Source organism: Harpia harpyja, chromosome 14 (genome assembly GCF_026419915.1).
Source record: "Harpia harpyja isolate bHarHar1 chromosome 14, bHarHar1 primary haplotype, whole genome shotgun sequence".
NCBI classification, from domain to species: Eukaryota; Metazoa; Chordata; class Aves; order Accipitriformes; family Accipitridae; genus Harpia; species Harpia harpyja.
Window position 1 is genome coordinate 19,364,437 of NC_068953.1, and position 27,029 is coordinate 19,391,465.

Below are 27,029 nucleotides of genomic sequence, written 5' to 3' on the forward strand. Positions count from 1 at the left end.
CTGTTTGCTACTCTCCTCTGGGATACCTCTTGTTCTGTAAAATGTTCTCACCAGGTTTGGGGCCATGTGCCTGTCCCTGTGATTGTGACCTTTTTTAGCATGTGAAGTCCCGCAGTGTTTTCCTACTGATCTTGAAGAGCTGCTCTGGGAAAGGTCAGGCTTGTTGCTGCCAAGGGGAAGAGCAGAAAGGAAGTTTTCCATCACCTGTAGAGGTGGGAGTGGGAATGCTCTGGCTCTGAGTCTCCAGCCGCACCCAGTCCCAGGAACGATACCTCCCACGCAGGTTCCAGTCATTACAACGCTGATTGCGGGCTCCACATCACAGCATCCTGCTTTTACATATATGACCAACAACGTAGTTTGCTAAGATACACAAGAACTTTCTTCCTTCTGCTGACTTAGCAGATCGGTAGTGAAAACCTGAAAATTTTACCTGCCTTGATGGATATCCATTTAAGCCACAAAAAGCTTACATCAGGCTAAATGCTGGCAAACCTAGTCAAAGATTGAGGTTTATAGTTAATTCAGACCTCTGTAGGAAGACATAAACTAATCCAGTAGTTGTTCTAAAGTTCCATAGGGCTCCCCTGTTTTCAATAATCGGTGTTGAGAGATGAAAAGAAATTAACCCAGCAATTGAAACAAGTCACTGTTGGTGCTCACAGCATTGACAGTGTTTGATCAGATTGGAAGGTATGTGCCACATGGCTGAAAGACCTTCTGGAGTCAGGAAACTGTGAGATGTTCTTAGTCCAGTGTGAATATTCTAGAGGGATTGATGTAGCGGGAAAGGTTGGTGTTATCAAACATTAATTTTTAGGGAATTTATTACATTTGCTGTGACCATTCTCTTGATCAGCTCGTACCTGGCCGGAAAATTACTGCTATAATCACGATCAGGATATCTGTGTTTGTGATAATGTACAATAATTTACTACTTTAGCAATTAGTCCAAGCTTAAGTATTTAAATATTAATAATTTAGATATAGTTAATATGTGACAACCCTTAATGTAGAGTATGAGCACACGTTTACATGAAGATTGTGATTAACGATGATTTGCAGTAATTCTGGCTCTGGACAATATCTATAAAAAATATAATGCTTTGTTCTTATTTTTTCATTTTAATTTTACAGCTGGCGATTTTCATTCTATCTTACATCCTCCATTGCTGGATTTATATTTCTGTATGATGTAAGTTAATTTTTCAAGGGATTGATATTATATTTTTAACAAAGTAAGGACTGGTTTCTAGATCTTCTTGAATCCCATTGAAAGCCTCACTAGTTTCAGTGGCTCTTTGGGTTCAGATCTTTGTGTGTAATCTAGATGATAGGCTGCAATATGCACTGAGGTTTTACTTAATTTTTAAATTATCTTTCGAACTTCTATGATAAAGTAATTTATGAGTAATCAGTATTTTTAAGGCAAGTTTTAAGAAGTCACACAAATGGTTTTACAACATGCCTTGTTAACACCTACAAATGCATCACATGGCTATGCTTTTCTCAAAGGAGGCCATAAACCTTTTCTGGCAGCGCTTGTGGGGGTCACAACAATGGTGTATTTCAGGGCTATTTAATTGAGGTGTCGCTCCTGAGTCAGAAGTTGGGAATAACAGAAAGAGTGCTGCTTGTTACTATGTGAGCACTGCCTGGGATATCGTTAATGCTTCTCCTGAGCAGCAGAACAGTTCTCAGTGTGTGTATGTTCTGGCTCTTCTCCCCAAACACTGTTTATCATTATGAACCACTGGTGTGTGTGGCTGGTAAACACAGCAAAATCTAATCACTGTGGCAACATATCTTGAGTAATTGCAGTAATAAAACACACACCCACTGCTTTGGATGATGAAATGATGACCTGGAATGTTTCAGGTGTCCTGAAAAAGAAGCCAAAAAGCTGGGACCAATATAATAAATCTGAGATGTAAGATCCCTTTAGAAATTGGTGGAGAACAGTTATCAAGACTATAGGTTCTTAGCCAGCTGCACTAGAGAAATTTTAAGTATTGAAGATTTTGAGTTAAGATGACTTGTTGCTCAGCTGATCAGTCTCTGAATCATCTGTCTTCCCCAGAAACCTTGGTTTTATGACATATGGCAGACGTGGGTTGGCTATCCATTTCAGGTGAGCTTTTTGGCATTGGGCCATTGGCCTCGAGGCATTCCAGGTATTTCCCTGTTGAAAGGGGTAATCCACAGAAGCACTTCCCAGTGGGCACCACCTAGAGAGGTGCGGCACCAAAGCCATTTGCCCTTCTTCGGTACCTCCTGCTGACTGTTGCAGGACTTATCTGTGATCTGCTTGTGCTGCAACTCAGCCCTCCAGCCAGATCACTGTTATTTCCACTCACCCCAGGTTCCCAGTTGTGCACAGTAGATGCCGTCTGTGTTACAGGGTTCAGTGCAGAACCCCTAAGCTTGCACCAGGCCTCACGATGCTTCAAGGCACTGCAGAATAGCATTATGCAGAGGGTTATGCTGAGCAGCGCCGGTGCTGTGTGCCTGCTAGGCCCTATTGCTCAGTAGGGCAGGTGGAGGGAGTGCTGCAGTGATTTGGTTTGGCATAATGTGAGTCCCTGCTCTCTGGATCTCTGCTCAATACTCTGGTTGTTCCCAAGGGTCCCAAGGCTCTTGTTTCTTCTTAAAATATTTTACTAACAGTGCCATAAGAGATGACTCCAAGCAAACTGCCTTCTTGCCCACCTGCCAGAGGTTCTTATGTGCCCCCCCTCCTATTTTTATAAATCTGTGGCCCATCACACTGCTTTTATTCCTGTCCTAGTCAGGGGCCAAGAATAAAAAGAATCCTGCCTCCCAGCTGAGTTTTCCCAGCTTCTCTTACTCGTGGGACCTGATAACCAAGCCTACTTCCTGCCACCTGGGAAGCGTATTGAACCAAGGGAGCAGCCAAGCTCAGCATCTAGCCCTAAGCAGATGCATAGCATTTTAGCATAAATAGCTGATGCTTTAGTCATGGGATGTGTGAATGTTTAAAATGTTAATTGTTCACCAAAATGGAGGGCTTCGTTTATTTGCAGTTGTTTGTAATTAAATGCAGAAGCACTCTGTGTGTAGCACTCTGACAAAAACATAGAAAAAAGCATGCTAAAATTCAGAGGTGGGGGAGGAACTGCAGAAACTGAGAGTTTGGTCTGAGTAAAGGTTAAAATATTTGGCTTCCAGAACATCCTTCTTAATGAAGCCCAGAACAGGGATTTAGTTTAGTTTAATTTTTTAAGCAAGACTCAGCAGAGGAGCAAAAGTGAGGAAAGGAAAAAAGAAGTAATTTCACTTGGCATTCACTTTTTGCTGTTCTCTGAGTTAACTGTGGTTTTCTTCGTTACAGACTCTGCTGCCATCCCAATATTGGTACTACATGGCTGAGATTAGTTTTTACTGGTCTCTCTTATTTACACTTGGGATTGACAACAAAAGGAAGGCAAGTGGTCGTCATGTTTGTTTGTAGTTAGAACCTCCGTTTCTGGGAGGGAGGGGGAAAAGTGTTTCTAAGGAAAAGCACTGTCCTGATACTGGATTTGGTGCAGCCACATGAGGGCAGCATCAGTCTATCCCTGGCACACCTGCACGCATCCATGCTCTCCTGTATTTGCTTGGTTCTACCTTTTTTCTTCTCTCCTTCACAGGATTTTCTGGCTCATGTCGTTCATCACTTGGCAGCCATTGGGTTGATGAGTGGCTCTTGGTGTGGCAATTACGTGCGTCTTGGAACACTGGTGATGTTTGTGCACGATACTGCAGATTTCTGGCTCGAGGTAACCTTGCCCTCCATCTTTTTTTGGGGGGGGGGGCGGGACACGGGACGGGGTGTTGGTTGGCGGGGGTTTTTTTGGTTGTTGCCCAGGTTATGTTCAGTGACATTTTAATCTTTTTGCCACAAGTTCCATACAATCCCTTCCTATCCCCACAGAGACACGGCTTCACAGAGTCATAAATTGTAAGATTAAAAAGAGCTTCTAGATAACTTAAGCTGATACTCTGTTACAGAATCAATCATGAGAAAAGAGCAGAAGAGAAGTTCTTCAGTACAGAACAGGGACTGGAAATACAGCTGCCTCCCTGGATTATTCTTGTTTCACTGTTAAAATTAGACCAAGTTGGCTAGCCTGTGAACAGCTTGTCATGATACCAATTCTCAAGCAAATTTAGCAGCCAAAATTTTGGCTACTTCTCCAGACTGGCTTAATTTTGTCAGCATTCACACCCCTGTGTTGACCTAAGGAGTACACCCACATTATACACTTCTGGCTGGAGACATTCAAGCTGTCCCTAACAAGATATCACAGGTATCTACCAGCAGAAGAAAAGTTTCTTCCCCTGGACTGAAGAGGAAGTCCCTTCCCTGAACTAAATATCAATGTTTAGAAATGTTTAAGATTAAGAAGTGTCCTATTCTGCACGCAGCACTGTGGTCATAGAGACTTGCTGCTGGGTTTCTTGGAAGACAAATGTACACTGTGTGTCCTTCAGTGGAGTTATCCTGGTTTTATAACACCAAGACTGAGAGCATAGTTTCATCACCTCTTTTGGTGGCAGTGCCAGTGTAAGTAGCCCTTGTAGGCTGTTGTCTGTCACTGTTCATTTCTGCTCCTGACACTTTAACCGTTGTATTGGAACAACTAATTGTGGGGTCATGCAGTTGGGATTGGTCCAAATTAAATGCATACATACAGGTTTTTGCTGGGTTACTTCTAATCCTGAACTGCTTTGCGGTCCAATTAACTGTGTGGCCTTATAAACAGTTGAACTGACAACTGGTGGGACAGCACTTGGATGGAAACTGAAGTTGGGTACCAGAATAACTTAATTCAGCCTTGCCACTCAGAAGTTCATCAAACTGCTGTTTAAAACTTAGGCTTGGCACCTGAAGCTTTGTTCACACTTGAGAACAGCTGTTTCATTCAACAGTGCCCAGGGTGATTCCTAAACGAAGCGTGGAGAGTTGTACAGTTCAGCTAGGGGAGGAGAAGTAATTATAATCTTTATTAGTGGGATCAAGACCAACTCCAGCTCTCAAAAAGGAGAAAACAGAAGCTGAATTAGGCACAGAGAAGGGTCAGTAACATGCATGCATCAGAATGCCTGTGTATAAGGGGTCACTGCTGTTCCTGAGCATGCAGATGTGACCAGCAGCTTCTCTTTGATTTCAACCCGGTTTGAATCTGGTACAGGAATGAGGGATTACCTCTGTTTTCAAAAGCACTTTGTGTTTTCATGATACTTTTATATTCTGATTGGAGAGCTGTTCTGTAGGCCTTTGATACAGAGTCCTTTCCTTTAAGATGAAAGGAGAAATATAAACAAAGAATCTGTTTTGATGCTGCTTTATTAGGTATCAGTAAAACGATTGCTTTACATGTCAAACGGAGGAAATTTTCTTCCTGCTTAGGTGGAAGATGAGTCCTTGTTTATGGAAAAGCAGAAAGGAACTTATTTCAGAGAATATTGGTAATATATTTGATGGGTTTTATTCCATGCAGGCAGCCAAAATGTTTAATTACGCTCGCTGGGAGAAAACCTGCAATATGCTCTTTATCATCTTTTCTATCGCATTCTTCATCACAAGAATCATCCTGTTCCCCTTCTGGTAAGCAATATTTAGTGTAGTCACAGGCATTTATTTCACTCCCATTTCCACTGAGAGGTTAGTATTGGTTGTGGTGGGAAAAGGAAAGAAATGGATTGTACTTTAAAGAGCAGAAGCAGAACTTTCATTATAGTTGGCTACTGAAGGCCAGTGAGAAGAGTTGACAAAAACTGTCATTTTCTTTAAAGATTTAATTTAAGTAAAAATAGTTTTAAAATGAGCCTCTTGAAAATATGCTAACCTAAATAAAGGCTTTTATGTATTATTTAACTTATTTTCATAAATTGTAGTTAAATGCTATGAGCTCCTGCATTTTCAAGGGGATTGAACTACTTAACTAGGAGAAATCATTTCCCCTTTCATTCCATCCCTCCTGCTGTAGCTGCAAAGTCAGAGTACAGTGTAATTCCTATATGATCATAGTTAATTTTTTGTAGAGTCACCTCTCTGCTACCTAGTTCTTTGGTAATGCCTCACCTCACTCATGTGAGGACCATTCAGAAAAGTTAAGGTGAACCAATTAATTTATGAAGTCAATGCAAATAAATCATAACTTGCTAAATACTCGCATGACTTTGGAGTGCTATGATTTAATCTACTTTGGAGTATCCACACGGGTGCCTAGTGTGCTTAATGCTTAACACGTTTAGCTTTTAAAAAGTGTTTAATGTGTTTCACATTCACGTTTCGTTGACTTGCTCTAGTTTGCCTTCATATCCCTCCCTGTGGACATGTGGACAACCCCTGAGAGACTCAACCTGGTTAAATTAATAGTTCTGAACATTGATCAACACAAGGTTTTAATTTCCTGTAGTATTTTTTTTCAGAAATGCTGATGTCTTTTACTTTATTGTTATTTTTTTATTAAATATACAAGTGATCTCCAATCATTTTACTTCACTGAGTTTCAAGTTCTTGAGTTTGGAAGAAAAACATGATGGGATTAAAGAGACTCAAAAAGCCTCAAATAATATAGAAGTTGTGAATTCTAAAGATGGATGAAACGTGTTAGTTAACAAAAAGCCCTTTTGCAAAGCCTGTAGGATTTTCCGTGGAGTGTGGATTTCAGATTAGAAATAATTTGCATTTAAAAAAATGGCATAGACAAGCTCTGAGTTGCATAGTATCTAGATCACACAGAGCTCAAGATTTTAGAAAATGGGATTTTTTTCTAACCTTATTTAGAATACTTTCATGCAAGACTCAAATTTCTCATCTTCTGAAGTCTATATTTCAATAGAGATGCATAATCTAGTTAAGACAGGGCTTGCTAATTAATGTCATCTTTGCAGAGCTTTTTAATATTTTGTGGAAATAATTAATTAGTTTGGAATGTGAAATCAGAAATAGTTGTAAATAGCATAAAGAAGAAATCTTGTACCATAACAGTGTCCTTTATTTTTTAGGATACTTCGTGCCACATTGTATCAGCCTACGTACTACTCCACCACTCCTGTCATAGCATATTTTTTATTCAATGGACAGCTGTTGATCCTTCAAGGCTTGCATTTATATTGGGGTTACTTAATTTTCAAGATTTTGAGAAGGTTCATTTTCTTAAAGGTAAGCAATTTTGCTTCTGCAGAAAGATATGTGAAGTATCAGACAGATGCTAATACCTCCAATATATTTACTCAGAATTTCTTACTGTTTTCCTGAACTTTCATGTCAGCATTTTTGATAGGGATCTACAAAGTATAGAAATGTTCAAATGTGCTTTCTACCTCTTGTTGTCACACCTAAGGTCATAGATCAGAATATCAGAACTTCAGCTAGAACCCTTTTTTGTCTGTGCCTGATGTTTTGCTCTGATAGTAAATGAGAAATGATCTCTCCCAAAAACTGAAGCCCTAAGTTCTTTAGAAATTCCTGTGTTCCAAGTGAAAGCAATCTTTTCTCATTGGACTTTGTAGGAACATTGCAAAAAAGGAGAGGAGAGGTGAGTGATGAGATCTTTCAATACAGCAGAAAACTTGTAGTCAAAGTTCTTCAGGTTTGTGTAAATCTGAGGTCAGCCTAACCTGAACACTGGTTTTGGATTAAGAAAACCATGTGAAGCTGATCTGGTATTATATTATGACATGGTGAAATACTGTCATATTCGACTGGAGTAGAGAAAGAGTGCAAGTCTGGTGCTGCCATAATCTGCTTTTACCTTGTAGAGAAAACTCATGTGGGAAAAAGCTATAAAGAAAACTTTGCTGCCATTTAGGTCTTGTTTGATTGCCTGACGTAGTAACATTTTCACAAAGTCTCTTGTCACGAAGTATGCTGCATGATGCCATGTAGGTAAAACATTCAGCAAAAAGCATTTAGAAGAGGACTTTGGAGAATGTCTCTTAAGATTTGGCATAAGCATTGACAGGTATATTTTGCTGGTTAAGGTGAAGTTAAAGTGCTGTTGAAAAAGGGTATTTCTTTTAAGGGTCAAGGTGCAAATACTTAATTGAGCTGACTCTGTCCTTTTATCTGAGGCAGTTAATGCTGTGATCCTTTCTACCTGTATTTAATTGTTGTTTGACTGATAACAGAAACCATCCTATAATTATTGGATTATTGGATTCCTTCAAATCTTATGCAAACAGACAGCTGTATATCATAGGAAGACCCAATGTCTTCCCTAGAAGAAAACTGCAGTTACAAACTCAACCCTTGTTAGATGGCAAACAGCTGTACATAAGGGACGAATCTGTGGAAGAAATGGCTTGCGTTGTTCTGCTTTGAAAACATGCTTCTATGTTCCCTTAAACACTGAAAAGCTTGTATTTCTTGCATGCCACTTACCTCTGTTAGATTAATTACAAAATTTTTTCTGGCCTGGCTTACTGAGTGTTGAAGTGTTTTACTTCTTGTTTTCTTTTTTGGGTTTGGCTGGTCTCTGCTGTTCTGACACAACTCTTCTGGTGAAATCAGGAGGGACATCCCTCTGCCTTGCAGCTGAGGAAGAGAAAGGCTTTGGCATAGTTCTCCATCCGCATTGGTTGAGGTTATGAGGGTACAATGCAAGCAGGTCTTCAGATACAGTGGTGAAGAGGACATTGCTAGGCCAGCTATATAAGGCCATTCTGCCTTGCCTGCTTATATGCCTTTGTAAGTGGCAGAAATGTTTTATTCTGAGATAAGAGCTTTTTTTGTATTAGTCATTGCTAAAAAATGGGAAAGCATCAAGCCTGCATCCCTACTATGGATTTTTTGATTCCTTATACAGCTCTCTGAGAAGACGGTTTCCAAATAACATTTTTACAGTGGTAGCAGCAGCAGCAGCCCTAGCCCTTTTCAGTCTGTATGACTTCAGCTGGCTTGCATGTGCAGCCTGTTTTCCATAGCAGTGGCAAACTTGGCTGTGAAAGCAGCCAGTGCCTCCAAAGCTGTAAAGGCAATGTTGAAAAGAATGGTGTTTGCAAGGCAGCATTTTTATACCAACATATTTGTTATAGGCATACTCCACACAAAGAGCTGTTGCTATTTTAGTGAAATACCAGTAAACCATCATCCTTGTATTAGAAGGGTTTTGTTTCTTTGCCCAAGACTTTTAAGTTTTCATTCAGAAAACAGGCAATTTTTGACATTTTTCTTGAAGCAACAGTTAGCTACTTCAGATGGAAAAATGAAGTCATGATATAACTGGGAATAGGGACTGATGTTGTTGTTTAACTGTAGGAAGCTCTGAGCATAGCAAGGGTGTAAGGAATTTTTTCAGTGCCTTCTGTGCCTTGAGCCACCCTGGGTTGTTGGGTCACCAGTGAAAACCACTATAATGCAGCAGTTAACAGCTCCTAGCACCTGTCCAGGTGCAGGTGTCTCCCCTGATTGTATCCTTCTGGACCATGTCATCGCACTGTCTAAAAGTCAATGGGCTTGAATGTATTTATTCTCAGTGGGAAGTGCTGTTGTCCCTTGTCAAAGGACAGGTTAAAGGACTTGTCTGGGTCAGACGTGAAAGGTGGGACTCAGTGGGGAATGTAAACAGGAGGGCCCAAGTCTCCAGGATGTCACATACCCACTGAGTCCCCTTTGCTCTTATTCAAAGGGTCACACAGAGCTGTGTCACATCTCGTTTAGAGCTGTGGATCTCGATTCAATACTCTTATCTTCAGACTGTGGCAGAAGGCTTTGTTCAAGGCAGGAATTAATACAGAAATTACATTGAGTACTGCAGCCTCGTTTGTTGGTAGCTTCTTCTGTGCTTTACTCTTGCCCCTCAGGAAGAGATGGCTTTTGTCTGAGACTGGCTGGTCAGAAGCTCTTCATCTCAGATGTCACCTCACCTCTGCACTAATAAAGGGGACAGTTATCCTCAGTCCCCTGGGATAACTGCTCAGCCGACTGACTTGCTTCAGCAAAAAAGAACTTGGACTAAAAATCTTGCAATTTCCCTCCTTCCAAATACTGCAGCCAGAGGTGAATAAAAGTGAGGAAAAAGGAAAGAAAGGAGATGATTTTGCTCTGTCCCTCTGTGTCCTATTTTCTCAGGCATGGGAGTCTCTGGCACTGGAGCTGGTAGCACGGAGCAGCACTGGTCTCCAGGCTTACAGGACTTGTGCCACCTTTCCCCTGGCCCAGACCTCCAGAAATGCCCTATCAAGGGGAGTTCTGCATCGACAAGCTAAGCTGTACTCAGCTACTTTGCATTAAGAAGCTTTTTTTTTTTTTCTATGGGTGTAAACTTGAGGGGACAGGAGTATTACATTTTTCAAATCAAAGATTGCTCTTACTTCTGGAAAATACAAAAATGCCCCAAAAGGAACCCAAATGTCCTTTCTCATGAGACATTTTGTGACCCTGTATATGAGTAAGGCATATGCATGTAAGAAAAGCCCTTCAAGGTCAGACCTCTAGCCATGTATCTTAGATCAGCTGTGAGAGGAAGAAGGACATTCTTCAGTGTAATTTCTTTTCAAGTTAGGTCAGGCAATTGCAACGTTAGCTGCTGGCTGCCATCTTGATGTCCAAGGCCTTTTGTTGCTAGGAAACTCCGTGTGTTTCTGTAATATTGTTCAATTACATGGTTAAATTACCCACTTGTATCAAGTTTCAAGCACCACTGAAACATGTCTAGTCATCATGTCTGCACATATGAGAATATTTTAGGAAAACTGAAAAAACATATGGAGAAGTATATACATATGCACTGATTTAAAATATCTCGCCAGGAAAATCCCATGGAGATTAAACATTTTATTTCCAAGGTCAGAAAAAGGGAGCGAATGACAGCAGCTTATAGCCACATTATTATGGCAAATTAAGATGTAAAATATATGTTAAAACCATTACACACTGAGTTAAGGTTTTGAGACTACATTGCTTTAAACCTTGAAAAATATGTGTAAGTTGTAGGAAATGGGCATGATGTCCACATGACTCAGATACTTCAGGGCTGATGCAAAGTCCATCAATGGCAGAGGGTAATGGCAGGTTTTTAACGGACTGTAATGTGACTAGGAGTATGTTTTCTTTCTCTTTTAATTGTTTTGTCATAGTCAGACTGCCTTCAACTAAGGCAAAGAGCTTCTTACTAGTGGTCACTATTATTTAAGAGTCATCAGCTGCGGTTTTATTTGATTCACTGTGGTTCTTTCCTCTTTCTGAAGCAAAAAAGACCCTGCAACGCTATAGAGCAGGCTTTTGGACTTGTCACTCCTTAAAAAAATTACCCGGTGCCACCCATGTATCTTCAATGTTCCTTTGGTATTTTGTACTCAGTAAGCAGGCTTTTTAAAGAATTTGGTTGGGCGTATCCTCATCCATAGTTTGTTCATTCCTTATTTGGTCCAAATTCTCAAGGGAACAGTGAGAGTTACTGTTCAAAGAATGACTAATGACAGAGTAGGGGTAGCTGAAAACAGTAAGAAAATACTATTTTGGGGTTGAAATGAGAGCTGTGAAATACTTGTTATGATACTTCTGCTGTCTTCAGCAATCGTTCTCCTACTTTAGCGTTTTGTTCTGTCAGAGGATTGCTCTTGTACTGAGAAATCTCTGCCAGTTTGAGTTAACTTTCTTTCCTTCATTCTTTCTCATATACTGATAGTGGGATGCCATTAGAGTCCTTGCCATGAAAAGTGGTTAGCCATATAAAGACTCCTTAAATCAGTTGCTCCCTTTTCTGTATCAAAAGAAGATATACTACTAAAACTGTATCCCTGAAAGTGTGCCCATGGACTAGAATACTTGATGCGTTTTAGTATTAATGTGTAGGCAAGGCCTGAAAGTCCTTTGGAACACAGACATAATATGCTCTTTTAAAATATGCCCTCACTACTTATATTGAGGAATAATGATTCTTTACACCTGCAGAGGTGCTGGCCTATGTTACTTTCTATCTTTCTTGTTGTGAATTTATCTCTTTAGAGACTTGCTATAACCCTTTGTGTAAGTTTTTAAATTAAGTTACACAGTTCCCAGAGGCCATACTACCTGCTCCTGACAGATGCCTTTAGCTGAGTTTAGTCTGCGGCTATTCAGACTTGCCTCAGCTTCTGCAGACCTTTCCTTCCCTGGGATCCTTTTATCAGTTTTCCTCTCACTTTTTTGTGCTTGATCCAGTTGTGTCAAACAGAACTTTTATTTTTAGTAATTCTTTTGAATCTTATATTTATTTTATAACCACATGGGTCCTGGGAGTATGGAATTTCGGTGCTGAACTTGGGTGAGAATTTTTCTGTTCATGAAACACAGGCCCACAGCACATTGTTTAAAGCAATGGGTTTTTTTGGTTTGCAGGTCCTTAAACACTTCTCCATGGAAGTAAATACTTCTGTATGACAAATTTAAGCTCCTAGCACTCACTTTGCTTTCCTTAGTTACAATCAGATCTATATCCTTCAGAATTAGACCATGGATCCACAGTGGTTAAAATCTACTGTTTTACCTTTATTAAACGAGAGTCACTCTTCAGCCTCTCTTCACCCAGGAGTGCTGTGGCTGCGAACACTTAGCTGTTCTGACAGCTGAGGCAGCACTGACTTTCTCAGTGAACTGTGCAATAACTTGAGATATTTAATCCTAAACAGAAATGTTATTTTTAAAACTACAGAGAGGAAAAAAGCTCTATGTAACATGAAAGTAGAATGGCCTTTAAAGAGATTACATTTTAAATGTCTTTTGTGGCAAGTGGAATTGCATCCAGTGTTCACGTGCTTGAGCTGTGTGCTGTTCAGTGTGCACTAGACACACCATAGGTGAGCTGAGTCTGATTGCTCCCAGCTAATAAACTCTGACTTTTAACTTGAGCTGCAAAGGGTCATCACATGACTCTGATCATGCACAACAGTGCTGCGCTTCCATACACTGTGCAATTACTGGGATGTGAAAATGAAGCATGAAATGAAATGTATATTCAGTTTTGGCATGCACAGCAGTTTTATTGGACTCCTAAAAAGTCAGACTTTTAGCTGATTTTTTTTTCTTCTTTCTGAAGCAGTAAAAAAATCTATTTTCAGGACATTTATAATCAGAAAATGAAATTTAATGAGAATTAACACATTCAGTGAGAAGTCATTCATTTCAGAAAAATGTCATCCTACAGGAGTTAAACAGAGGACAGGGCTTAGTTTCCTAAACTAGCGGCACGTTAAGTTTTGTTTTCTTTTACTTATGTGTTTTGTTAAGCCTGTACTGCACTGGCTATCAGGATGCTGATAAATTGGACCGAGAGGTGTGCTTGCCTTAATTGCAAGTAGTCATTTTAAAAGCAGTTATATATTTTAGAGGATAATGATAATCTCATTAGTTACAATTTCATGACTCTGTGGGACAGGGAAATTGTGGAAAAACTTTCGCTGGAGATTTTGTGGTTGCTTTCTAGGCTGGGAAGGGCCAGCACATGCTGACGTCCTGCTTTGGAGTTTGAGTTCTCTGAGTGAAGGTTTAGCATGAACACAGGACAGATTGAACTACATTAGCAAGGGTTGCCTTTTCCCCTTTTTAAAGGAAAATGGGTTATGGAGAAGTTGAATTTGTTGGTTCTCAACAGATAAATATTTATAGCGTATTTTCTCATGAGGATAGCTTATTAGGGGAGCAAAATAGGACAAATGAAAGTTTTCCCTCTTAGAGATGAAACCCAGTCTATCTGGGAACCTTCCCAGTTGATTCAAATTATTGCCTTTGGGACATGAGCTTTTTAATAGCCTGATGATGGGAGCTAGCCAGCCAGGTCAGCAGCATGAAGGCTCATGCCCTAGTAAAGGGAAATTACTTCCTGTTATGACTTCCTTTCATCTGCATATTTCCCATTCTGCTATGGCAATCTAGTTAAGCCCAAAGCCTGGCTACATGTCTCACTTTATGCTGCCAAATTCTTCTGAGGGAGGAGGGGTGGGAGGCAGGCAGAAGAAAGCATAAGAGAGTAAGAGGTTTGCTGGCTGGTATTTACAATGAGAGGCAAAAAGGAGAAAAGCTGCTATGTGTGTGCACGTTGGGGAGCTCTGGAGTCCTACCCTTACTGGGGATCTGAAGTCAAGGCTGACCTTGGTAATGTATTATTGTCAAAGTGTGTAGCCCAGCAGAGTCTGTGAAAGAGGAAAAGCCACCAGTTCTTCTCTACTGCACAAACGTTATGTGCCAATCCAAGAGCACTGTCTGGTCTCTTTTGCCTCAACCAGTTCATTTTCCTGGCACTGTGAGTTAAAAGGCAGATTGCTATTTAAATCTTTACTTTTTACTTCAGATTATGAAAGGGGTCAGCAGCTGAGCAATGACTTGCAGACAGGTATGCTATACTATATGCTCAAATATACTTCTCAGATTTCAAAACAGCAACAATGTTCTTTGCTGGAATTTTGATACTTTTCAAAAAAATTTTTTTTAAAATAAACTCTGTTTAGAATACCCATAATTCCACAACACCTTTCACTTGAATATTATATAAAAATCAGGTAAAGCTTAGAAAACTTAAGTTAAGGACTGTTATGACCATTGCGGAGGAATGAACTAATGAGAAACTGAAGAAAATAATTTCTGAGCATTTGATTGGAATAGATGGGCTTGTGAAGGTACGCTGGGGTGGGAGCATGAGGACAAAGTACACTTCCACAGCCCTGTTATGCACACAGAAGACTATGCAAGAGCAGACTCAGTCCTCCGGCCATAGTCCAACAAATTGGGTGTGTGGATGCTCCCTTTGCCTCTCTTACGTTGGCTGTGCCATAAACAGGGCTGTGCAGGTCTCTTATGTGCCGCAGTAAAAGTCTACTGTTTCCAAAGTTGCTGAGTTTGACTTCAGTAGGAGCTGCAGATGACTGCTGTCTCTAAGAATAGAAAATCAAAACTATATGTAATTCTGAAAGCAAAGCTTCCTGCCCTGGCCGGTTCAGCACAAGTCTGCAGTGTTGATACAGGGCCAGGTTCTCAGCTGGTATAAATGAGCATGGCTTGACTTGAAGTCAATGGGACTGTGTTAGTTTTTACCAGCAATGGATCTGGCCAAGCAAGCACCCCCGCCCCTCCTTCTGCCTGTATGTCTGGCACAAGGCAACTCTGCTTTTAGTACATCCCTGATCTAAATGACTCTTTTTATGTGAAAGTTCCTAATTCAGATAAAAGACAAATGTTGGTAAAGTTTTTGCTTTAAAATTAATTAATTTACCTTGCTGTTCACAAAAGGGCATTTGCTGACAGATTTTCTAGCTTCCCTTGTTAACTGCTCATATCTTTTAATCTTCTAGCAGGTTATTTATGAAATGTTCCATTTGTTGCTAGTTTTATATAAATGCACCTATATAAAAACTATATATATATATAATAGTGTGCATATGTATTTATTTTTTCAATTGCCAAAAATCAATTCACAGAGCAAACTCTAGGCCTTCTACAGAACTTTTGATGCCTTCATTTACTATTTTTAATACATGCTGCTGAGGTTTGAATTGTGACTTTGTTATGAGGTGAGTAATTCTCATGCTTGAGAGGGGTTCACAGTACTGCAATCTGCTGAATCGATTAAAAAAAAAAAGCTTGAAATAAAGCTAGTTAATGATAGATTAGTATCAATTGAGAAAGGAAATTGTCCTATCTTGTATTTAAAGAAAATATGTTTCCCTTGGAAGACCTAGGAGTGCTCCATAATCCTTATTACTTGCGAAGAAGGGAGGAAATCTTAAAAGGAGCAGTCTCCTCCGTAACACAATTCTAATAACTTTTGACCAGGCACAGCACACTGCAGAGTTCATATCATCAGAAAGCAAACAAACCAACCTGATCAGCCTATCAGTCTAATCAGACAGTGATGGGTGTAAAGCATGAGAGGGTAGGATTTGTCTTGTGTAACTTAAGCTGTGCCTAGCTCAAGTTCAAGGATCCCTCTGTAACCAGTAGAGGAAGCGTGGTGTCTCCAGTGAGCAATTCACTGTGTCCAGTGTTGTCACCCCAGCAGTGGTGGGGCAGGTCACCCTCTGGGGAGACCCGTGTCTCATTCTGTTGGTTATAGAGCCATCCCAGATAAATCTCTGAGTAGATACCTGACTTTTAGAATGCTGAACTTCAGTGAAGTAAATCCCCCCCAAGTGACTTAAGCACACAAGTCTCAGGGACTTCTAATGCTGTTTAAGAAACTTTGTTCTTTAGGTACTGCTTAAAGTATTCTATACCCAGCCTCAATATCAGGGTATTTAGAAATACTGTATTGAAATTATTTTAGGTATTGTGATGTGACCATCAAATGAAAAGACATTACTTGTTAGGTATGTGACTTGAAAATTGAATTGATAATGTTTAAGTATGGAGATAGCCTTTAGATACATCACAAAAGGAATGAAATGCCTCCTAACAATGAAAATAGAGAAATGAGCACCTTAATGGACACATTAGAAGTGCCTATCACTTACATGGTTGTATACTTTGTGGTTTCAGGTTAGTTTAATAGTGCTATAAGGCTTCAGTAAGAATATTCTTTAGCAGCTGTGTTGTTTCAAAACATTCATCTTAAGTGCGGTATCATACCTCACTGAGAAAAGTGCAAGTGTCTGATCAGCTGTTTTGTAGCTAAAAAAGCATTTATAAGGAATAAAAGTGCATGTTCTGATAAAAGTTCATACCACTGAACTCCTTGGCTTAATGCAAGTTCTGTCCTAGGGTAAAAAAAAGTTCACTATAGAGAACAGCATCAAATGCCTATTATATTGTTCTTTGTTTCTTTGCCAACTGTGGATTTAAAACTGGAATAATTCAAAAAGCAGTGGGACATTATGACTCACTCCGTACCTCCTGGGCTTTTGACATTATCGTAAAGCCACATACACTTGAGTGCAAGGTTTAGTTAGTGGATTTCAATAACACAGCTAGCAGACTTTATTGAAACCACAGAGTACCTGATTAACTGTAAACAATGATTTATTTCTTCTGAACAGTCAGGGTATTATAGCTCCAGTTACAGGTGTGTTATGCTGAGTGACAACACAAGTGATTTTTTTTGAGGTTAAATTTATTCCTTCGATGAAAATCAGGGACATGTTCTAACAGTAACATGCAGTTTTATGAGACTATTCTTTTCAATATTTGTGGAATTAGTGTAACTTTTCTTTTAATTTGTTTTTCACACATCTTTGAGTTCCCTCTGAAAACTCCCAGTGGAAAGCTTGAGGAATGGGAATTACATAGAAGAGAGAGATTAAATAAGAGGAGTTTTGGCCACAAGATGTCCAATACAATTAATCTAGAAAGTCTGCATCTTCATTTAAAAACTGCAGAAAGCAGAGTCCAACAGCGCATCTTCCATGGAAGATCAGCGGTTTTTATGTTGCCTAGTGTGTATAGGCTGAAAAAGGGAATATATTTTCCAATAAAATCTTCCAGGCTGGAAATATAGAACAGTTTGCTTGAAACCAAATGTATATTGCTTAGTCTCCACAGGAAAGTAAAGACGTATTAAGTCATATGTCAGCTGAGTTGAATTATTGATGTTGAATTAAACATGTTGAACTCAGAGATTCATCAACTTTATAGTATTATTTGTTAGAAAAGTACCCCCTTCTATCTATTTGGACTGACTTTTTATTATCTCTCTTGTTTATTATCTCTTTTATTTGAGTCAGTGGTTGCTGACCTGACTAATAGCTTTCATCTTTGTACTGCAAGCTGTTTCCATATGTGCAGGTGCTGTGGAATTTATTGTCTTTACATTGAAAAATCAAGATCTAGTCAATATGTTTGTAGATATTTAAATGAAAATATTCTTAAGGTAGAATTAAGGTATAAGATTTAGGACATTCTGATTTTAATGTAAGATACATTTAAGAGTCAGGAAATTCCAACTGAAGGTTAAGAGTAAATGTTTGAAAATCCAAAAATCTAAATTTCACCAAATTGGAAAACACATAATTAGAATTCCAGAATCAGCTGTGAATTGCTTTTAATATATCCGTACCTGGTAGAAGAAATCCAGTTAACTGTGCAGATGTAAATTATGCTTAACCTAAAAGATTAATTGGTTTTAGTCTTGTCCAGGCAGGGGCAAAATTGAAATCGCCTTACGCTGCTGAGAAACCTTGAGTCAGTGTTGATCCCACCAGATGAGTTAGGGTTGGTATGCCTCCCATCCCCGACACGGACACAGTTATACCGGTGAGAAAGAGCTTGAACTGATACGGATTGATCTTGCTACTTTTGCCTGTGGTAAGGCACAGCAAGCCTGTATCCTCCTCTTTTTCATTCAGCTGGTTAGCTGAAAAAGCAAACCAACAAACATCCCACCACCACTGTACTCCCAAACTCACACCATGAAGTTGTGAAGTAGGCACTGCACTATTGCCCTCGTAATGCCAAGTGAAGTTATTGCATGCCTCTTAAAAAGTATGTGCCTTTGTCAGGGAGAAGCTGGATTGGAAGCTGATTCATGATAAAAATGTTGTAGCAACTGAACTTCACTGCAGAAACATCTTCTGCTCAGATATCTCTCAGCCAGATTCTTTTTCTTTTTCTCCGTGATGCCTCAGTGGCTATTTCTGTTTCGGAGCATGTCATTATAGTAATAGCTTACATGCTGATATCTCAACAATCTGCAGTAAGTCACACTGACGTGATGATGGATTTGCTTAGCAAGTGCCCTTCCCTTTCTGAGAAAGCAGAAGGCATCCTCACTGTTCATAGGATCAGTCCACATTGCTACAACATATTTTTGCCTCTTTTTTTTTTTTTTTTTTTTTTAATACTGCTTGGCACTGTCTTTCCCTCTGCTTTTACGCTTTCCGCTTTAACTACTGTGTAGCAGATATGAAGCCATGGCTGCTTTGCAACCTCAACATGTGCATGGACAAAGATGCCACATGCCCAGTGGAGGGCAGCAGGAGAGAAGGGTGGTGTCTGCCCAGTCCCACTTCTCCACCAGTGAGCTTCAGATGGTATCACCAGCACATAGGAACAGGAAACCCACACTTCCATCTGTCTTCCAGCACAGCCGTGTCCTTCTCCTGATGCTCTCATCAGCTGTAGCAGAAAGAGTGCAGAGCCAAGAGCTTGTCAAGAGGGAAGTGATTTCTGAGTGCTTTACTGAGAGACAGACTTGCACAATTAGGAGTAAATTCTCTGTTAGTTTAGATGGAGATTTGACCAGTGTTTTTCTGCTTACAAGATGCTGGGAAGTGGCCTATGAAGTTTGCTCATCTCTTAATTTCAAGGAGTCTTTTTTCCTCAGTGAAGTCTCTGGGAAGGTCCTTTACTGTTCATATAATAAGATGTGGTGCTAATGACTTGAACGATACACATTCTAACAGCAGTGAAATGCAAGAAGCCAAAACTACCTTAACAAATACGGTTCATTTAACTAAAAGAGGCAGACTGAGCAGCAGGTGGAAGGGTTAAACAAAAGGAAAAAAGATTATAAAAGTTTGCGGCTTTGGCTTCACTACAAATGGCTCTCTTGCAGACTTTATAGCATTAGTGTTGCTTCTCATAAACCTTGAAACCATTCATCCATTTAGAAAGATTAAATTGGTTAGTCATCCAGAACATAAAATATACACATCCATTTTGTCTGTTACCCTAAACCATCTGAAGTATAATAAATGCAGTTGATGTCATTAAACCAAAGCATTGAGTATTAATGATGGCCTCAGTTGCGGTATTTACAGTTTGCCAGCTCTTGTGTTTCTGGTAGTATATTCATCTGTTGTTGCTCAGGGACAGTAAGAGCAGAGTCTTTGAGTTGGAAAACACAACTATAATATATGATGTGAGGCAATCAGAGAAAACATCTTGGTATTAAAGCAAGGAAAATCCTAGAAATGTTCCATTTTTTGTTATTCTTAGAATGTCAAAGTTAAGAGATACAAACTTCACTTACGATATCTTATAATGGTCTGTTAAATAGTTTGCAAAGACAGGTTTGTTTGGTTTTCTAGTTACAGATGAAGCTATTGCTATTTAAAGTTCTGTTCTGTCACTTAAGCTAGACAAAAAATGGCCAGACTCTTCTGACACAAGAATTTGTAGAGGCACTTGGACAGGAAGCAGGTTCATGATTAAAAATACAATAAAAATTTAGGTTTGATTTAGCAGCATTTTTCTTGATTAATGTTAGGACTTCAGAAGTAGTATTCTTTCCCAGAATTAAGTAAATTTGCAGTGGTTGCTTCAGAATACAAAGAAATTTAATTCCTGCTGCTTTGAAATATGTAAGACATAAATGCAGGGATTTCCAGTGTGCTGGAAAAAACATTTCCATGTTTTTTAATTACTACATAGAGTGCCTTTAATCAGAGCATCCAGCTTGACAGCATTAAAACTGGGAAGCAAATCCTATCCGAGTTTCCAGTTCCATGCTGGGAATGCCAGCTCATTCCTATAGGAAACAGGAATCAGTCACGTATCAGCTATCATTCAAAGCAAAGCAGATTGCCAGCTATTCTTAAGCATATGCTTGAGGACCAGCAACTTCTGTGGACTGTAATGAGCTACTCGAAATACGCACCCATGAATTTTACTGACTGAAGTCTATTCACAATAAGCACAAAAGCACTCCCCCGCCGTCACTCCCCATATTTGCAACCTCAGCCAGAGACTGCTCAGGAAGATGAGAGTACTTCCAGTGAGTCTGGCAGATTCTGCATCAGACACAGTACTTAGGCTTAGTTTGCATTTTTTTTTCTGAAACATTTCTGGTAGCAAAAAAGTAACAAGCCCCCCCCCCCCCCAATATTTTACTGCAAATACAAATCGCAAAACTACCAGGAGCGAGAGAGGTGATCTGAAAGAAGCTGAACCTCATAAATTGTTTGTGTGGGAAAGGCTGTCTTTCCTTTTCTCTAACTGATGGCATGCCAAGTTTGTTTTACAGTATTTACAGTAAGATTTGTTTGTTTTGATACCCTTTGTATGGTGTTAGGGAAAAGGCAAAAGAAAATCTCCAGGAAGTTTATAGTTTCTGATGAGACAAAGTTTAGGCTTTAATTTTCTTTCTAGTCCTATACATTTTACTAGAAGCGTAATATATAAAGGGATATGAGATTGCAATTGGATGAGTTATTACTGAGCTGTCATTTATTTTCTCTGTATGAATTTGGTGCATAAGCAAGACCTCAGACCAGCAGGCTAAGAAAGTGAAATTGTTAGTTCATTCTGAGAGCAGATACAGGATGGACAGGAACAACACTGCTTTCTCCTTTCTGCGTCTCATCTCTGACCTTGGCACATCACTGCAGGAGCAGGAAGAAAGTGCAGTCTCTGCCCGTTTAGTTGAGGTCCAGACAGATGACAAGGAGAATAAATCTATCCATGATGGAGCAGTCCCTGGTGTGACTGTATAGGGAGCAGATTGTTTGAGCAAGGGCTAAGATGCCTGCCACCTCCAGCACACAGCTCTGGAGACAACACATACTCTGAGAAGCCTCAGGTCTCCCTCTGCAGACAGTCCTGCAGGCCAAACACCCCTGCATTACAAAAAGACACCATGACACCTGCAGCCCTCAATACTTGAACATTGACATCACCGATGATCTGGCTGTTAAATTTTGGGAATTCTCATTAACAAACTGGATACCCTCGTGCTAATGGGTAAATTGTCAGCCACAGTGTGAGGACCCAGGTTTTGATCCTCAGCTACGGGGAAACTCCTGGTTTTAAGTGAGAGGTGGTCTATGAAATCATGAGATGCTAGAGAGGGAACGACTATTGCCCATCTCTTCCAACACAAGAACTAGAGGGTATCAGGTGTTATCAAGTCTACCAGGCACCTTCCAAGTAACTGGAAGAGAAAACCGGCGGTGGCTGCTAATCACACAGCAACCTGCTGGAGGTGGAAAAAGTTTCTTAGGTGCCTGCTTTGATCTCATTTCCATACTCAGTCACCGCTTAGGCAGAAGGAAGTGTTTACTTGATTTACAACATGTTTAACTGGAGCATCCTACCCCGAGTCTGCAGAGCAGGTCATCAGTTGGTATGGAAAATCCTTCTGGGGAGGCAGGTGCTGCTCTTTTAAGCTTGTTGCCCTGAAAGGGAAATAGAGGTGTTTGGTTTTAATGCCAAAGCCTTGATTGTTTGAACCAAACTTCTGAACACATTGTAGGGTCTTGAGTTATGGTAGGAGTTGAGAAATAAGAGACTAATGGTATATTTTATGTGCCATGACAAATAGGACAGAATCGTCTTACCTCTCCCTAACCTTTGCTGTGGAATACTGGGTAGACACAAGGTCTTTTGTCTGTGCAGTGGAAACATTCATTAGTAAGTGCCATGTTTGACTGTCTGGGGATGAAGCATGATTGCCAAATGTTAGAAGCTGTTCCTATAGAGCTGGGAAGGGATTTTCATAAGAGCAGACTGTCTCGCTGACCCCCTTTCATCCTTGCTAATGGAGCAGCCATCCCCTCCTCCCTGGCAATTCCCTTAGCAGGATGATATACCCAGGATGTATATGATAGCCGTATAGACACAGTCTCCCCTTTGCAAATGTTGAGGTGATGTATATACTATCAAGCAGGGAAGAATGTTTTAGTGTCAGTAAGTCTCTTTAAGGAAAGTTAATACCAGGAGATGCTGGCACAACTAGTCACTGTTAAGTTTACACCTGTCAGAAGCAGGCAGCCTCTCAACTCCTATGTTTGGGCAAGTGTATTCATCGTTTTTAGCTTTTATACAATATTCTTTTCATCTTCTCTGCACTTCACAATTGTTAATTAATCCCACAGTACCCAGGGATTACTAGTAACACTTTACAAGGGAAAGCAGAAACAAGCAAGAAGAGGTCAAATGACTGGGCCAAGGTCATGGAAGAAATTTTGTCTAAAGGACATTAGGTTCTGCAAGAGTAAAGTGTTGTTAACTGGTCTGTCCTTGGATGTCAGCCTCTGTTTTGGGAGGGAGGGGGTGTTTCTGGGGGGCAGTTTTGATACTGTCTAGTGTATTTAAAGCTCCCCTTTCATTTGGTCCCTTTAGCACTTTTTTTTTTTTGCTGAGGCAAATGGAAGAGAGAGGAGTTTTTGTCTTCAGAGCATGACAGGGAACTTCCAAGAAGGGACAATGTCTCATGTTCTCGAACTTTTATACACCGTCTTTTCGTTTTGCAATTACAAATGGGGGCACCTGACTAATGAAATTAATTGGTTATTTTTTCAAAGTCATTGCAAAGATCCAGATACCCAGTTCACTTTAAAACAAAAGACTTGCTTGTCTGGCATCCATAGGCCTTTTAGAAAGGTCTGCACTGTTAATAGCAATCCAGTAACTTATCTGACAGTAAATACTGCAAGTATAGAGTATGCTCACAGTGCTTTCTTCTCCCTAGGACTTGAAAGATGACAGGAGCGATGAAGAGGAGGAAGATTCTGTTACAGATAATGAAGAGGAGCCTGCAAAGAATGGCAACAAGAATGGCTGTGGGTCAAGCAAACATCTCCTAAACAGCAGTCACCACTAGCCCCCTCCTGCCTCACCTCCTGCAGGGATTTCCGCTCTGTTTTTAACCCAACCTACAGGATAGAATTTAAGTCAAAAGGCTTATGAGAGACTGTGATTGATTTATTGTTGGCTACTGGACCTGGAAAAAAGCCCAGTTTAAAGGGGAGAGGGAAAAATTGCATAACATGACAAAATGTGTTAATGACCCACTTTCTGAATCGTTGCTAAGTGTTTGGAAAGATGTTTGGATGCACTGACTGACTGTGTTTAACAAGGTCAAAGCTCAAGAGCATCAGATCATTTAGTGTCCCATTGATTCTAACATTGTTTTTCAATCTGATATAAGATATATTTCACCAAGCAGTTTAATTCACAGATGTTTTGTGGTAGGTAGAATGTGAACTCCATCAGGAACCAAAATTACGCAGTGTGGGAAAAATTTGACAGTGGTGTAGAGTGACTAGCATTTTAGTCTTTACTTTTCAGTTTAAAACCTCATTGAAATGGCTATTTTTTGTGAGTTAGATTTCATTTCCTGGAGGCCAGTGGAAGCTAACATGGAAGAATTCAAATTACTTGCCTGTGAAGAGCTGGCTTTGCTGCAGAAATACAGTCTTTCTCCAAAATATGCTGTATGATAGATAGCTCAAATATTGTGTTCTAAGGTTCACCTGTCAAGGAAGTCACTGTAAAAACTCAGCCCCGATTCTCCATTGAGCTCCAGGTGTCACAGATGTCTTTCATCTCAGTCATTTTGGCCCAGTGTTAAAACAGAAGGTGCAGTGGGTAGGGAAGATAGTGAATGAAAATTGGGTCTTCTCACAGGTTCTGTTGCAGTTCTTATTTGGCTGAACAGTCCCTGCTCCTGATACATCTACAGCCCAGAAGATTAAAAATAAATGTCATCCATTCCCTTCTTGTGAGCTTGTCTCACATAGCAGCATTGGATGACTGTCTTCTCAGGAGTGAGTCTGCTAAATTCTGGTTTGTGGTTCCTGTGTGTTCACTGCATGTATCTGGGCACTGGCGGAGCACGGGGCTAGCAAGGAACGTCACATCGTCAGCGTGGTGTATTCACTGGATATCAGGACCTGTATTTCCATCTCTGCTCTTTTTGAAAATTGGGAATCACATCGGCTAGAGCCAAACTTGGGTGTATGTATGTGACTTAGGCCACATACCGTTGTTTATGCTGTAAGAAGTGGAGGAACAGTGGATGTTTTATCAGCTCCTCTTACCAAAAGTGCCTCTATCCTAAGTTTGCACTTTTGTTCTAACACTAGTGCAGAGTGCAGCAGCACTTTTAGTCCCGAGGCTTTCCAAGGAGAGCTTGGGCCTTTTAAACAGGGTGGTACCAGTCTCATTTCCAGATGCATTAGCTCACAAGGTCGTAAATGATTTGTGTCATAAGTTTCAGAGGTGAGAGGCTCTCCATGTGGTTCTACAGTAGCTGAGATCATCTGGTGAACTAAATCCAGTAGCTTGATAGAGACCAGGGGGACCGCTGCTAAAACAGCCTCAGTGCAGAGCTTTTGGTTCGGAAGAGCTCTTTTCCCCTTAAGGCTGCTCAGACAGGAACTTGGTGACCTACGGGAAGCACTATGTGACTGGCTTGTTTTCTCAAGGTTTCCGTGGCAAAGGGGGATGTAATTCAGTGACTGAAGCATTTGAAAGAATGGGAAATGTTTGGGATGTCAGATATGAAGAAAGAAGTGTTTTCTGTGCAGTTACAAGAAACTGTAGGAGTACTTTGTTACAGAGGCTGGTAGTATGAAAATTTCTATATATGGTCTGTTGAACTAGGCTGAATTTAATTTTTTACTTATATTTTGGACCATGTAATACCCCAAATGTTCACGTTTTACCACAAAGAGAATTATGCTAAGAAAGGAGTATGGCCTACAGCTTCTGAGAAGGATGGGAAACGTACAGTGGCAGGACAGGACTCCTGAACCTGTGGTTGTAGTTCAGTAGTGCTGCTCAGGCTGAGCAGGCAGAATTCCCTCGGTAGTTGTTGTATAGCAGCGTGCTTCCTTATGTAGCTGTGGAGAATACCTTAAATACTGCAGTGTGGATTTATTGGAAGTGTAAGTACTTATTACATCATCTAAAGCAACTGGTGAGTTTGGCAGAGTCACCATTGCCTATCAGGGCCTGTTTATTGCCTACATGAAAAGAACTGGCCTTTCCTACCAAATTGTAGAAACCCAACATCTTGGAGGCTTTACGCTCCCTTTGAGAGCAATGGAGATAACGATGCTTTCTTCAAGACATAACAGGGGTTTGGGAGATGGCCAGGGTATTATCATTTAATTTTGGTGCCAGAAATCTTTCCTGCTATGACTAGGAAAGGAATTCAGGAAAGGAAACATGAAGAATGATGTTGTCACAGGAGTGAGCCTCTGAACAGCTACTGAGTTTTAAACTGGAATTTATAGTCTTGTTGAGGCCAAATCTTGCCCTTCCTACTCGGACAAGTCTCCCACTGAAGCCAATTAAATCATACTGGAGTTTTGCGTGGGAAAAATTTTGGATTGCAGTTTTCTAATCTGATTACAAGACCTGTTGTTTCAAACAGATGTGAAACTAGGGTCTTAAAGGAAGAGTAAAAGGTAGATAAATACATTCAAACATAAAACATTGAGGCAAATTTTGGGCAAGTAGAGAAGAATATGGAAGAGAATAACATCCTGAAGGTGAAGATTAAGTCTAAGCACAGTAAACAACCAAATAACTACATCACATTGCAGTTAGGGGTATGGAAGGAAGGCAGGCCATGGAAGGCCCTTCCAGGGGGTTACTGTCATGGCCAACCAAAGTGATGAGACCTAAAAATTCTGAACATAAACTACTAGGTACTGGGGATAAATATCCACAGCACAGAAAGAAGTGGGAACAGACTGTCACAGTGGGACTGGACTCATGTTCTGTGTTAACATTGGATTTGTCATTCCTGAAGTTACATGTGTTTGATTTTCCACTTTTTACTGATAGAAACTCAGAAACAAGAAGCTGAGGCCATGGGGAACACAATTCGTGCTAAAGAAATTAATGTCATGGTGCTTCAAGATTTTCAGTCTATTCAATGCCCTTAATGTTTTTTAACCTTATTGTGAAAAGAGTCTCAAAATGCAAGTGCAGAACAATTGTAGGTAATGTATATGAGCACAGATGATAGACCCTAATACATTGCTTTTATCATTTCACAAAATGGGTCCTGGTTTAGTGATTTGACACTCTGTGTCTGGCTTTGCTATGTCACTTTGAACATGCCAAAATATTTATGATGGAATTATAGACTGAAAATGAAATCTTAGTGCATTAGACTCAGGGGAAACTCTTCTGTTCCATTTAATTTCTCTGAATTTTTTTCAGGTATCCCTGTCCGTGTATATGCTGCCTCTGTTCTTGTTTACTACATAGACTTACCAGTCTACTCTGGATTTGATTTACAGATTTCCTTTACTCCACAGAACTAATTTTGTCAATTTGTATTATTCAGTATAATTATCTTTTTTTGTTCTTAATGCCACTGAATTTGTCTGGTCGGTTATGCTACACACTATAAATAAATATTTTTTAAAAACAG

The 27,029-nt window shown here is 40.1% G+C and overlaps 1 protein-coding gene across 5 annotated transcripts in view; it reads left to right on the forward strand.

The window, feature by feature from the left end:
* CERS3 (ceramide synthase 3) overlaps positions 1-27,029 on the forward strand; it is a 51,342-nt gene extending 24,313 nt beyond the window's left edge. For 4 of the 5 annotated variants that reach the window (XM_052806922.1, XM_052806923.1, XM_052806926.1 and 1 more), the window contains 7 exons: positions 1,138-1,195; positions 2,081-2,131; positions 3,353-3,445; positions 3,651-3,779; positions 5,505-5,611; positions 7,018-7,174; positions 23,328-27,029. In XM_052806922.1, the coding sequence (XP_052662882.1) occupies positions 1,138-1,195; positions 2,081-2,131; positions 3,353-3,445; positions 3,651-3,779; positions 5,505-5,611; positions 7,018-7,174; positions 23,328-23,459 (727 nt within the window). In that variant the 3' untranslated portion in view covers positions 23,460-27,029. The remainder of the gene's footprint in view (positions 1-1,137; positions 1,196-2,080; positions 2,132-3,352; positions 3,446-3,650; positions 3,780-5,504; positions 5,612-7,017; positions 7,175-23,327) is intronic. The other variant, XM_052806925.1, reaches the window with a different exon arrangement.